Source organism: Anoplophora glabripennis, unplaced genomic scaffold (genome assembly GCF_000390285.2).
Source record: "Anoplophora glabripennis isolate ALB-LARVAE unplaced genomic scaffold, Agla_2.0 scaffold1475, whole genome shotgun sequence".
Classification (NCBI taxonomy): Eukaryota; Metazoa; Arthropoda; class Insecta; order Coleoptera; family Cerambycidae; genus Anoplophora; species Anoplophora glabripennis.
The window spans coordinates 48125-61096 of NW_019426042.1; the positions used below are offsets into that span (position 1 = coordinate 48125).

At 31.5% G+C, this 12972-nt stretch overlaps 2 protein-coding genes across 3 annotated transcripts; one reads left to right on the top strand and one right to left on the bottom strand.

Annotated features, from left to right (window-relative positions):
* The first annotated feature begins 279 nt into the window (after window positions 1-279).
* Window positions 280-5175, top strand: LOC108915586 (protein crossbronx homolog). The gene is made up of 6 exons (XM_018721653.1): window positions 280-437; window positions 496-644; window positions 1287-1351; window positions 1408-1508; window positions 1573-1766; window positions 4776-5175. The coding sequence occupies exons 1-6, from the start codon at window positions 411-413 to the stop codon at window positions 5041-5043; spliced, it is 804 nt and encodes a 267-aa protein (XP_018577169.1). The 5' UTR covers window positions 280-410; the 3' UTR covers window positions 5044-5175.
* A 5301-nt stretch (window positions 5176-10476) lies between these two features.
* On the bottom strand, window positions 10477-12598 carry LOC108915582 (UPF0598 protein CG30010). 2 transcript variants are annotated; one of them, XM_018721648.1, is made up of 2 exons: window positions 12275-12583; window positions 10477-11284 (listed from the first exon to the last, which is right to left on the bottom strand). In XM_018721648.1, exons 1-2 carry the CDS (start codon window positions 12425-12427, stop codon window positions 10775-10777), a joined length of 663 nt encoding a protein of 220 aa, XP_018577164.1. In that variant the 5' UTR covers window positions 12428-12583; the 3' UTR covers window positions 10477-10774. The 2 variants fall into 2 exon arrangements, with proteins under 2 accessions (XP_018577164.1, XP_018577165.1); XM_018721649.1 differs by having other exon boundaries at window positions 11182-11274; window positions 12275-12598.
* Between the last annotated feature and the right edge of the window lie 374 nt (window positions 12599-12972).

Consider the following 12972-nt stretch of genomic DNA (forward strand, 5'->3'; position numbering starts at 1 on the left):
GCTCGATAAGGCGAAGGATTTGGAGTTCAGTGGAGTGATTGGGTCGGAAGGAGAACTGCTCGTCTGGAATGACTTGCAGTTCTTGGGAGTGGGTCAGGCCTACACGAGATGAGGCAGGATAAAGAGGGATAATCCCCCTCGATCCCAAATCATTGAGGCCAATTTCTAGCCATAGAATAATGGCGCGCGGCGCGGCGCGGCGCGCGCCTATGGTGATATCGAAATAAAAGCAGAAGAAGAACAGATTGACTAAACAAAAATTAATACGGCTAACTTCGTAAATTTAAATTATTTCGGTGTTTACGTAGGAAGAAGTTATTTTAATTTGACTATCAAATGATAAGACAAAATTATCTCTTAATGATTGTGTATTACATTTGTACTTGTATGTTTCTAATAGGTAATCAATTATGTACGCATCTGTAAGATCTTCAAAGGTAAAATGGCTTTTATTCTAAATTTATATATCTAACTCCTAAAATTTTTATTTTTTAGAGTGATAATGACAATTTTCAAAGACAAGGTTCATTACGAAAAGTTATACCACCTGAACATACCAGGGAAAGTTTATTTGATAGACAAAATGCAGACTTCGATAGAGTATATAAAGTTTATCGGCAGGAATATATCATTTTAGCCGAGTAGTAAGTGCACAATTTAGTTGTACAGGGTGTAAGTAAAATACTTGGTCAAACTTCAATGGTAGATGATACATTATACTTATAAAATATATTCCTATGAATGAGTTTAGAAGCACTTTGTCTTCCTGATACAGTGTCCAAAATCGATGAAATAATATTGTTTACTTAATTTATGGTTAATGTGACTAGCAATAATTGTTAATGGAATGCTATTTTGCAATTTATCACAAAAATAGTGCATCTGGATACCTTTAGCGAAACCACACTTGAAAAGCTTTTGGTGTACTTAATCTTAATGTGTCCATTTGAAATATCTTGTAGGAAAACTGTGACATCTATATACGTATGTGGACAATCAAAGACTAAAACTACATACCAAATTTGAATTGGCTCATTTTAACCATTTTTTGAAACTTAATATCTTGAAAAATAAACTTTTTGATAATTTTTTACCTAGAACCTACCATAAAATTTGTCCAAGAATTTTTGTTACATCTTGTATATCGACTTAACAAAAATAAAATTATGTTTTTTCTTCATCTTTTCTCATAGATGATTCGAGTCTTAAGTAATTTTTCTTAAAATAGAAGAGTAGATAAAGCCTTTTAGTTTGATGAGCTGTAACAATGAAATATTTGTTTTCAGTAAAATGATTCAAAGTGAGAATTTGCAAGGTGTTTATGTGATTCCGTCCAAAGAAAGTTCACTGAGTAAGTTTTTATTTTATCCTTTAGAATTTTTTGGTACATAAGTATATTGTTTTTAGAATGGTTTGGAGTTATTTTTGTGAGAAGCGGGCCTTATGAAGATGGAATATTTCGGTTTAATATATTATTAGATGAAAACTTTCCAGATAGTGAGCACCCTGTAAGATTTTCTTACATCATTACTAAAGTTCCACCAAAAATGCTTTACTGTATTTATTTTTTAGAAAGTAATTTTCCAATCTGAGATATTTCACCCTGTGATAGATTCTACAAATAATGAACTAAATTTATTACACGCATTTCCTAAGTGGAACAAAAATGATCAACATATATGGCAAGTGCTAAAATATATTCAATGGATCTTTTATAATACTAATGCCAGTATTGCCCATGCTGCAAATCATGAAGCTGCTGAAATGTGAGTTCAGATCTTAATAATGTAAAAAGTACTAAAGCTTATCTAAAAATCACTGGCGGCTTGTTAAAGGAGGCTGGAGAGGCTAAGCCTCTGTAGTTTTTGATAGTATTGCAAAAGTTTTCTTTTAGTTTTTTTTTATTTTACTTCATAATTAATATTATTTAAGAAATGTTCTTACAAATCTATTTTCATATGCAACTAATTATGTACCTACTAAGGGAGATCTCGAGTACGTAAATATACGATATTTAATTGTTCACTATTTTTCGCGCCCTTCGCATTACAGTTGCTGGCAGCTAACTTCCTCAAGCCTCCAAACCTTTTACTAATGCTCTATAGAATGCGTGGCCTTGAATGATGGTACGATTATTTAGATTCGAGCTTCAGCAGTCGACATGGAGGCTTGTTGCCACCTTCCATCTCTTTTTAATAAGTGAATTCTTCAATTAGCCCTTCTTCTCTTCCACCTCGGCGCTCGCAGTTGTATCATACAGCTGCGTGCAAACTGCGTGTGCGTAACATACAACTTGTATGTTACATTTCATCATTTCAAAATAAAAATTAAAAACATTGGTCATCTGTGATATGGTAGGCGCGATTTGTTTTTAATTCGTGTTTATGTGAAGTTTTTCTTAGGAATTTTTGTGAGATGATCATAATTAATTACATTTTACTCTGGTGCGTACTTAACTTTATTAAAATAAAATGAGTGCAGAAAACGAACATAACCTCAACAACTTCTTTAGTTGCATTTAAACAGAATATTGTAAACGCTTTATGGCCCATTTACACAAGGCCAGTTGTGAAGACATTCCACTAAGCCAATCCAACATTGGCATCGTGTAAATAGAGACAGTCCTGTAAATGGAATGTCTCCAGCCATTGTCCCAAGCCACTCCACTAATTAGAACGGTTTCTAATTTTAGGAGCCAATAGCGTCCCCCACCACTTAAGAAGTGGATTGGCTTGTGTAATGGCATTTGTGAGAACGTACGTTCCTAGCCAAGCCTAGCCTAGCCACCTAGCCACCTAGTCAGTAAGCCAGTCGCCTATGTTTTTGCCGGGCGCACGTGTCTTGGATTTGGTTTTTTGTGTGGTTTACAAAGTTTTCAACATGGTTTTGTCTAAATGGAATGCCCAGATGCACAATTTATATTCTTCAAGATCTTCTGTTTCTAATTCTCTTAAGATAAGCCTTGATTGGCCCATTGTGGATCTTCTGGTTAGCCATGGTCTGACCAACCACCTTCTTTCAATAATTGATTCTTCCTATATTATTTTGAGTATTTCCTGTTGTGTTAAAATTAATACTTTTTTCAATTTAGCTCAAAGCTTTTCACCCTATCCATTCTACACAACCGTATATACTAGACCATAGATTAAACAAAGATACTAGCCTGGCGGATGGCGGACTGGCCTACGTGTAAATTTCAATTGAATTTTTATTGGATTGCCTTCAACTTTGTCATTGGATTAGCTTAATGGAATGTCTTCGCAAATAGCCTCGTGTAAATGGCCATTAGATTCTGTTCACAAAACAGAAATACAACATTATAATGAGAAGGTTCGTGAAAATAGAAATATTTTAAATAGACTAATCGATGTAGTAATATTTTTATCGTCTCAAGAAATTTCGTTTCGCGGACATGATGAAAAAGTGGATTCCGCTAATCGAGTGAACTTTAAAGAGTTAATAAATTTATTAAAAACATACGATTCAAAATTGCAGAATTTCTTAGATAATGCCACTGTTTTTTCGGGAATCTCTAAAATCATTCAAAACAATTTAATTGAGTATTACTTCAATTATCAAAAGTAAAATTTATGACGAATTAAATAATTGTGAATCTTTCTCCTGGCAAGTTGATGAAACCACAGATGTTACTTGTAAGTCTCAATTATCGGTAATTTTTAGATATGTAGTGCATGGAGAAGTTGTTGAAAGATTTATTGGATTTTTTTGACGTAACAAGTGGGAGAGATGCAGATAGTTTGTTTAAATTATTAATTAATGAATTTAGAAAATTTGACGTAAAAAATAATTGCTCAAACCTATGATGGTGCTGCGTTGTCAGGTTATGCTAATGGACTTCAAAGAAAAATAAATGACGTCGCTCCTTCCTCAAGCTTATTTTAATCATTGTTATGCACATAAATTAAATTTAGTTTTAAGTAAAGTTTGCAACGGCATTAAAGAAGAGGGAATTTTTTTTCAAATCTCTGGATTTTCGGCATTTTTTCCAAATATAGATACTAAAAGATCTGACGTATTAAATAAAACAATGCAACACAGGATTCCAAGTAATGCTTCCACTCGTTGGAATTTTTCTTCTAGAGCTGTTTTTATGGTCAAAACTTATAGAAAGAAACTTATTGAGATTTTTGATTTTATATCAGATACGATATGAGGATCCTCACAAGGATTTTTTAAATGATCAACAAACTAGGATCCACTTATGGATTAAAACAATTGTTGGACAAAAATTTCAATTTTTTCTTGAAAACCTTGCAATGATTTTTGAACAAATCGTATTCCAAATTTTGCAGAATAAATTAACTGACGTAACATTTTCTAAAAAGAGAATTAATTCACTTTTATCAAAATTAAAAGAATTCTGTAATAATGAGATACATTTCAACATGTTGTATGCAATTTTCTTAGAAGACACTGACGAAACCTTTAACAATGACCGGCCCTCAAAGAAAAGAAAGACAACTGTAAAGTTTTTTATTTCAAGCCTCCTCTGCCAAACATACCACGAGCCGCCACTGCTAAAAATGCAAACCTATCAAAAGTTGAATGACTGTTAATTATGGATTTGTCCTTAGGATGCTATGCAATAAAACAAAAAAATTTAAAAAAAATAGATGAAATATCTAAAAATTAGTTTGTTGCATTTCATAGATTCCTAATAGGGAATTCCGGAACTAGACAACATTGTCCTGTTCACAGATCACCTTTTTCTTAGGTGATTATTTTACTTATTAACGAGTTATTTCTTCTTTTAGATATAGAACTAATCAGAACGCTTTTATTGCTAAAGCGCAAGAAGGGGTAAAACTTAGCAAAGACCACTTATACGATGAGCCACCTGTAGAAGACAAACATTACATAATTTTTGAACCATTTGTGACTGAGGTGCATAATAAAGTAAAAGCCTCAATGATGATTTTTCACGAAGAACCAATAAACAAAGTGGGTCATTCTTGGGTCTTACCTGGGTGCTATAAATCTCTAGCAAGACCTCCTACTCCACCGTCTGAAACAGAATCATGACATAGAAATATTTTATTTTGTTATAAAATTTTAGATGTATATACTATTTAACGTTTTTATACTAGTTGATTGTTATAAAGTATGTTAATTTTGATTTTAAATTTATTATATTGTTTTTACGATCATGCAAAAGTGATTGTTTCCATATACGAACTACAAGCAAAAAGAAATAGGGAAGGTTCCTTAGGAAAATAATGTGTAACAGTGGTTACATAACCTCATATTTTTTTAAAAGATGAAAGAAAATTGTTTTATACAAAGGGGTGTTTGCACAAAAAAATGTGTAGTTTTTTATCAGAATACCAAAGCAAGTATAAATGTGAAATGTACAAACAGTTTTGCTGATAACTCGTACCATAAATTTTCTATTTAAAAAATTTTTATATGAATTGTATGCCACAGTGGTATGAGATTTTAGTTGAGTTTCTCATTAATAGGTTTCACAATTAAGGCATAGTCTAGCATGTAATAGCTGCTTGCTAAATTCATTTCACTTTTCCATTTTTTTTAGTTATCAGTTAAATGATCTGCTGCAAAAATAATTTAACGAATCAAGTTTTTGCACATTTATTTTCCATTTTATAGTAATGGAAAAGATGACAGATTTCCCATTGTAAGTAGGATTGCCAGATCTCCGGGTTTGTCCCGGAGTCTTCGGGTTTTGATGGTATATCTTTGTGCTCCGGGTTAACATGTCATTTCTCTGCGTTTTGTTTGTTGCAGAGGAAAACATTTCTCATATTTCCTGATTCTTCCCTTTTTTTTTGTAGACATCAATTATACAACGTCCTCTCCCGAAATCCCTGTATCTCCTCCGGGTGAGTCAGTAGACATTTTCTGATTACATCCTTTTTTTTGACATTGAATTCTTCGAAAACAATTTGTCTTCCAGGTTTCCTGAGATTGCATTTGCATAAACTTTTTTTTAGGCATCAATTATACAAATGTCTCCAGGTCTGTCATGAAATAGATCTGGTAACCCTAATTGTAAGTATTAAAATATATCAAATGATTATGATGATACTGATTAATTAATAAAATCCAGAACAGTTATAATTTACTGAGATTTAACAAAAAATATTGCAAAATATTGTTCCAAAACATTAAATTTATTATTAAATGTTAGAGAATAAAATATTTTGATATTTAACACTTTTTTTAAAAAGAGCAAATAAATAAATTGCACCCATTATTTTCCGAATAGCGGCTATTTAAGTCTTTTAGGGCAGGTTGTTACCTGAAAAAAATTGGTTAAAAAATTATGAAAAAATATTTTTTAACTTTATGGTTATATAACTTCTTTAATATTGAGTTTTTGAAAATGTATCATGAATGCTTATATCATTATTTTTATGAATAGATTGATCCCCCTTCTTTTCTTACAGTTTCTGGACATTCTTTAAGCAGTAAACGTTTGCAGCATAATTGGAATAAATAAGTCACATTAATTTAGTTTAAATTACTCTAAAAACATTATTTCCTTAAAGATATTTCACTGTAATATACATGAAGAATCAATATTTAGTTCAATTTAAGATCACAAAATCTATATACTATTCTACAAATAAGTGTATGATTATGATGATTCTATGAGGTCTACGATGTTTCCTATTGACCTGAAATTTTATGAGTCATCCATGTTACATCTGAAAATTACAGCTTTATTGATTTCTATTTAATTGCGATATCTGAAATGTTGGGAAGTAATCATTTTTCTTTTCCAATCTTCTGCATATGTGGTGGAAGTGTTTTGACTCTCTTTATGACCTAGTGTCAGTAATTAAAAATAGTAACTTTTAATACAACATTCATAATTAACATTTGAATAAACATTTTTGTATTTCTGTGCAGTTTGTTTTACCACCTGACCTAAGCACCTCGTGCATTGCATATAGAAGTAGGTACTTACCTATTTATATACGCACTTGTTTACATTATTTCCAATGCTCAAAATTATTACACATTCATTAATTTTTTGTTATTTTATTTAAAAATTAGTACACTATTTGTATTTCGATAAACAATAATGCTTTTTAATTTGTTACAATAAATGAAAAGAGAACCATATTTTTTTAATAGTTACTTGAAGAATACTATATTATTTTAAATCGGAAAACTGAGATCGATTTTTATGAGTAATTCAGGAAACTATTTAAATGTTCTCATTTGTGTGACATTTTGTTTTAAACTGTCTAAAGAGCTAAAGAGAAGAAAAAGGAATAGGACATTTTAAAGCGGCCTCTGCTGTGGTTTTTCATGACCTTGAATTAGTCCGTTACATGCTAATCAGGAAATTTAGTACTCTAGACTGAAAGTGGCTAAATCCAATAATCAGGATTACACTCTATTAACAAGAAATTTACCATTATGATTTTTTTTTGTATATGGGGTGTCACCTAACGAATGTTACGTATTTCAAGGGTATAATCTAGAACCCAAATGGTGTCGATTTAACCAAACTTGCTTAAACGAAAAACGTCGCAAAAAGTTACAGGGTGTTAAAGTTTCTTTTTTATTTCTTGTTTTCTCCTTAACTCAGAACCCAGTTAACCAATTTTATTTATTTATTTATTTAGTTGCAAACACTGCCAAGACAGGACGGAGCTCAATTATAAGGCAGGTATAATACAGATTAAAAAACGGATAAAATTTACATTAACATAATTAAAACACAAATAGAAAATACACACTATATATAAATACATAAAAATAGTGACTTAACTTCTATCGAGGATACATCTTTTAATACTGGGAGCATTACAACAAAAAATATCAAGATGATCCTGATAACAATGGTAATTCGAACACATAACAATTATTGGAGAAAATTGAAGAATATTTGTTCTTGGTGTTTTCAAATAAAATAAATAAATGTAGCGAGTTCTATATCCCAAAATATTAAAATTCAAATTTGATTTGAGCAAAATTTGTTGTTGCTTAGTTTCTTTTCATGAAATATGCAGTGATTATGTTCCTATTAGGTTATATCATACAGAGCATCAATTTTACTACAACTATTTGTGAATATTCTGTAACTTTTTTGCATGTTTAAAGTTTTACACGTAACTGTCAGAAATAGGTACACAATTTTATTCTACACAAAAAATGCATACTTATCAAAAGTTGAAATTATGCTTGGGTATTTGAAGATATTACAGAAAATATTTACAACACACCCTATATTTTTTGGAAATAAACGAATTATACGTTCGTCTAACTTATACTGGGTCTTTTATTCTATTCCAAAGTTCTTCTCTCGTATTAGGTGTTACAGAGTTGTAAACAATTCCTATCAAATGACCCCGAAAGTAAAAGTCTAACAGATTTAAATCTAGACAGCAAGAAAGCCAAGGAAAGTCACTACCTCGACCAATCCAACGATTTGGAAATGCTCGATTTAAATGATCTCTCACCAAATGGCTATAATGAGCAGGGGCGGACACTATCGTGCCTGAACCACATTTGTCGTCTAGTATTTCTTATATAATTCTTCGAAAGCCCAGGAAGTTCTTGCCGAAGGAATTACAAATAATTTTGGCCGTTCCACATTGTAGTTGAGCCACAGACTCCAAAATAAAATTTCCCATAATCCCGCACCAGACGTTAATTGAAAATTCGTGTTGGAAGTGATGCTCTTTTATAGTGTGTGGATTTTCTTTGCTCCACGAGTTTTTCCAATTAAAAACACCTCTATGGGTAAAAACAGCTTGATCTGTAAAGGCAATTGATAAAAATCTTCGATGGAATCATCATATTGACTATATAGTGAAAAAGTTGAGAACCTTGATAAGTAGATTTAAGCTTTATAGATGTATATTTAGCGAACGCTATTTAAAAATTCTTTACTATGCCCTGATGCAGTCCCATCTTAGTTATGGAATAATAATATGGGATGGAGCTACAAATACTCATTTAAAAAAGCTTGTATGCATGCAGAAGTGGCTACTTAAGATTATTTGCAGCAAAACTTATTGGTATCCATCACACGTACTTTATAAAGAAGTACAATTATTAGATATCCGTCAGTTATTTTTTCAAAACCTAGTCATTAAATATTATAAAGATAAATCCAGTACCAAAAATATAACTCACTCTTATGATACCCGAATAAAAAACACATCTGTAGTAATACCTAAATGTCATAAAACAATTGGTCAGAGATGTTTCACTTACCTAATTCCTATTGTGATATCTGAAATTCTTCTGCATATAAGAATTAATTCAATGAAGCTACTAAAAAAGACGATACGAAAATGGTTATTAATTACGTCACCTAATAATTGATAGGAAAAATACTTACTGGTTTCAACATTAAACATTCGAGTTCAGTCTACTGGTACCTATCATTATTCTACTATATTCTCCAGATGAAATACCAAACAAAATTGCTGTTATGCCCTGTTCATAATTTGACAAATAATTATAAACCATTGTTCAGCCCACACACAAGTTTACTTTTGTGGGCTTCTCTATATTTATTTTGTTCTTCTAGTGTACTTGTCATTAGTTATCCGACTTATATGTTTCCTCATTTGTCACTTGTAAGAAGTGATTGAATAAAAATATTAAAAAATATAATTCTCCCGAGAAAAGTGTGATCCCTGGTATGCAACTGGAGAAATCGTTCGCAAAATGTTAATCTCGGCAGGTGGTCTGGTTCAAGCAAATTTTGTACATGATGAAAATGGAAACATTGAAACTGCTGAATATGGAGTATAGTTGAAACGGTTTTGCCTCTTAGCAGCGCGTCCACTAAAATGTTCCTATACATATATACCACTATTATGTCTCATTTTATAATTCGTAAATTCATTGTGACGAGACATTTTCAGAAACAAACTTCTGCAAAATACAAACTAGACATTGTCATGTTATGGATACGTAGTTATTTCCAAAAAATATGGGATATGTGTTAATATATTTTTTGTAATAATCTTCACAACCGAGCCAACCATACATTTTTTGTGCAGAATACAATTTTCTACCTATATCAGATACTGCGTGTAAAAACTGAAACATACAAAAAAGTTACAGATAAATATTCACAAAGGGTTGAAGTAAAATGAACACCCTATATGATTTAACCTAAAAGAAAAATTATCACTGCATAGTTCATGAAGAGAAACTAAGCAACAGTAAATTTCGCATAAATCAGTTATCTGGGTTCTGAGTTGAGTTAAGGAGAAAAGAACTAATAAAAAAAAACTAACACCCTGTAACTTTTTTTACGACATTCTTCGTTTAAGCAAGTTTGAATAAATTGGCACCATTTGGGTTCTAAATTATACCCTTCAACTATGTAACATTCGTTAGGTGACACTCTGTATAGTTGTCTGCTGGATGCAGGAGTGACTTAAGGTAAAATCTTCACCTGGGAGAGAGGTAAATATTCTCGCACATTAAAGTACAGTATTCTTGTACAGTAAAGTAAAATAAAATTTCTATTTGCTTTATTAATTTAACATTTTATCAAGAAAAACTATAAGAACAAAAAATAAAAAATATGCAAAGATAACTAGCCACAAACTTAATACTATTAAAAATTAGTTTCCAGATGAAATATCAGACTACCCTTGATCTTTCAGAAAAATTGTTGGAGATTTTATTTATACCTTCATAAATCATTATAGACAGAATCCGGACTATGTCAGTGCTTTCTGAAGTCATTAGGCATTCTAATTTTGCTATACTGTTTTATATTTGTATTTAAAATAACTATTAAAGAAAGTACTTATATGCCAATTGTTTGAATTGGCTTAGTCTTTATTACATTATGATACCAGTGTCTGTCTAAGTTATAAGTTTTGTTTTCATATATAAATTGGGTTGGTGGACTAAATTCCCCTTCATCAAACAAAAAGTATTTGCTAAATTCTATAGCTAACTTGGACCTTATTAGGCCAATGGATCCGGCTCTGTCAGGTGCTGGATGATATACTCTGCCAGTTTCTGGCAACATGAAAATTTTTTCTGGTTGAAATGTTAATGTTAAAAAATCTCCGGCGTGATTATAAGCTAATCTTAATTCTTCTTGATCTTCTTTGTTTAAAACATGTGTAAATACAAACGGGTAGTCGTCACACTTAACAAAATTCCGTTCTTTTCCACAGAGAGAAATATAAGGAAATTCTTTGTAACGTCCTGTAGTATTAATTGTTAAACAATTAAAGAAGAATCTTAAAAATTTTTTTTCCTTAAAACAGGATGTGAAATTCTTCATCCGGGCATCATCTAAAAATAACTACAATACTTTAATAAAATAATCTAAATATTAATAATAATAATAATAATAAATGTCTTTTATTACAATTATTTAGCTCAAGTACATGTACATGTAAGCAAATAGAAAATAATAAGCTTGTAAAGGGGCGCAATGTCAGTTTAAAACTGCTTTTCAACTTAACCCCGAGAAACAGTATGAATAAACAGAAAAAAAATAAATGAAGAACACAAAATACCCTAAGTATTAATTGTCTAATGTGGTATATGTAGGTATATTCTTTTTGAATAAATTGATAACACAGAAAATAAACTTCGATACCACACTTATACATTAAAAATAACGTTTTATTAATTTCATTTAAATACACGTCTACCAATATATACCTACAATGGGTTGTAGGTACATATTGGTAGACATGTGTATAGGTGGGTGGAACACTTCTATAAATATATACAATACCTATACCTAAACATATGACTATACCTATCTCCACTTTTAACAAACAAGTGCAAGTAAGTACTAAAAATACAATGTATGTACGAGTATATGGTCTCCAACCAAAAACTAAGTTTATCTTAAGAGTTATAAGGCCTTTTGAATGCTTCAAAAATTCGTTTTTTGAAGAATAATTATAATTGTTCATCTAATTTAAAAAATATTAATATCATGGGTTTCAATAGGTTTTTCTAAATTTTTATTCATATCGTGTCATTATTACTAAACTGAAATTAAATTTTAATAAAAGTAAACTATAATTACAGTTCAATTTAAATTTGTTTAAAAGAATTATTATTATATATCAGAGTCCTTTATTTGAAGGTGGTAAGTAAATGAACTTTTCCCCACAAATAGAAATAATAATTAGCTCCATATTTTAAAAAACAAAAAAAATAGAGTTTTATAGGAACTTTCGGTGAGAAATTTACATTTTGCAAAAAATATATAGGAAAATTGTAGGTACTTCCCATATAACGGCCTTTATACACCTAAATAATGCACTTAACTTACCATTCCTTGATGATCAATGTAATAAAAGTATTCTCTAATTTTGGGTTCTGGTTCTTGACCTTGAACATAAGATACATTTCTAAAAAATTGGCCTTGCTTATTAATTTTCACACTGGATGATAACAATATCAGATTTCGGATTTCTGTAATCATCTTTTCCTGTTACCTTTTTCTGCACCATTGACAATTAACTAGTTTTAAAAAGTAAATACGCATTTACTTCTATCTCGTATGATAGGTAGGTTATCACCAGTGGCGAGGAGTGAAATTTTTTCATGCGTAGACATTGAGAGAAAAAAATTCAAATTGTGCAAAGAATTAAGTTTAAATAGTAAAGCAAAAAGGAGATTGTTGATTTGACACATCCGCCATTATTCCATGGCTAGAAATTGGCCTCAATGATTTGGGATCGAGGGGGATTATCCCTCTTTATCCTGCCTCATCTCGTGTAGGCCTGGACAGCCTTCGTAGGTGGGCCCCATCCGTCGTCTACCCCGACCGCAAATGCGGCCGGTGTAGGCGCTTTGTGGGACCTCCTTTTGTCCTGGCTGGGCCCCGCCGGCTAGGGCCCTTTCTTCTGGCGCTCTTCTTGCTTCGCCGGCTCGTCTGTGTAAACCCCGGGGGTAGTGTCATGTTTATGTGTGGTATGGTTGGGTAGGGTAGTGCGGCTATGCAGCCTGGGATGCGCTTTGCTAAGG

Excerpts from the sequence above, each read along its gene's own strand:
- LOC108915586 (XM_018721653.1), top strand. The coding sequence starts at position 411 with ATGTACGCATCTGTAAGATCTTCAAAG. Across the intron at positions 645-1,286 it reads TATATCATTTTAGCCGAGTA|TAAAATGATTCAAAGTGAGA; the intron begins GTAAGTGCACAA and ends ATTTGTTTTCAG. Across the intron at positions 1,352-1,407 it reads GTCCAAAGAAAGTTCACTGA|AATGGTTTGGAGTTATTTTT; the intron begins GTAAGTTTTTAT and ends TATTGTTTTTAG.
- LOC108915582 (XM_018721648.1), bottom strand. The coding sequence starts at position 12,427 with ATGATTACAGAAATCCGAAATCTGATATTGTTATCATCCAGTGTGAAA. Across the intron at positions 11,285-12,274 it reads ACATTGATCATCAAGGAATG|TTATTTTTAGATGATGCCCG; the intron begins GTAAGTTAAGTG and ends AAAGTATTGTAG.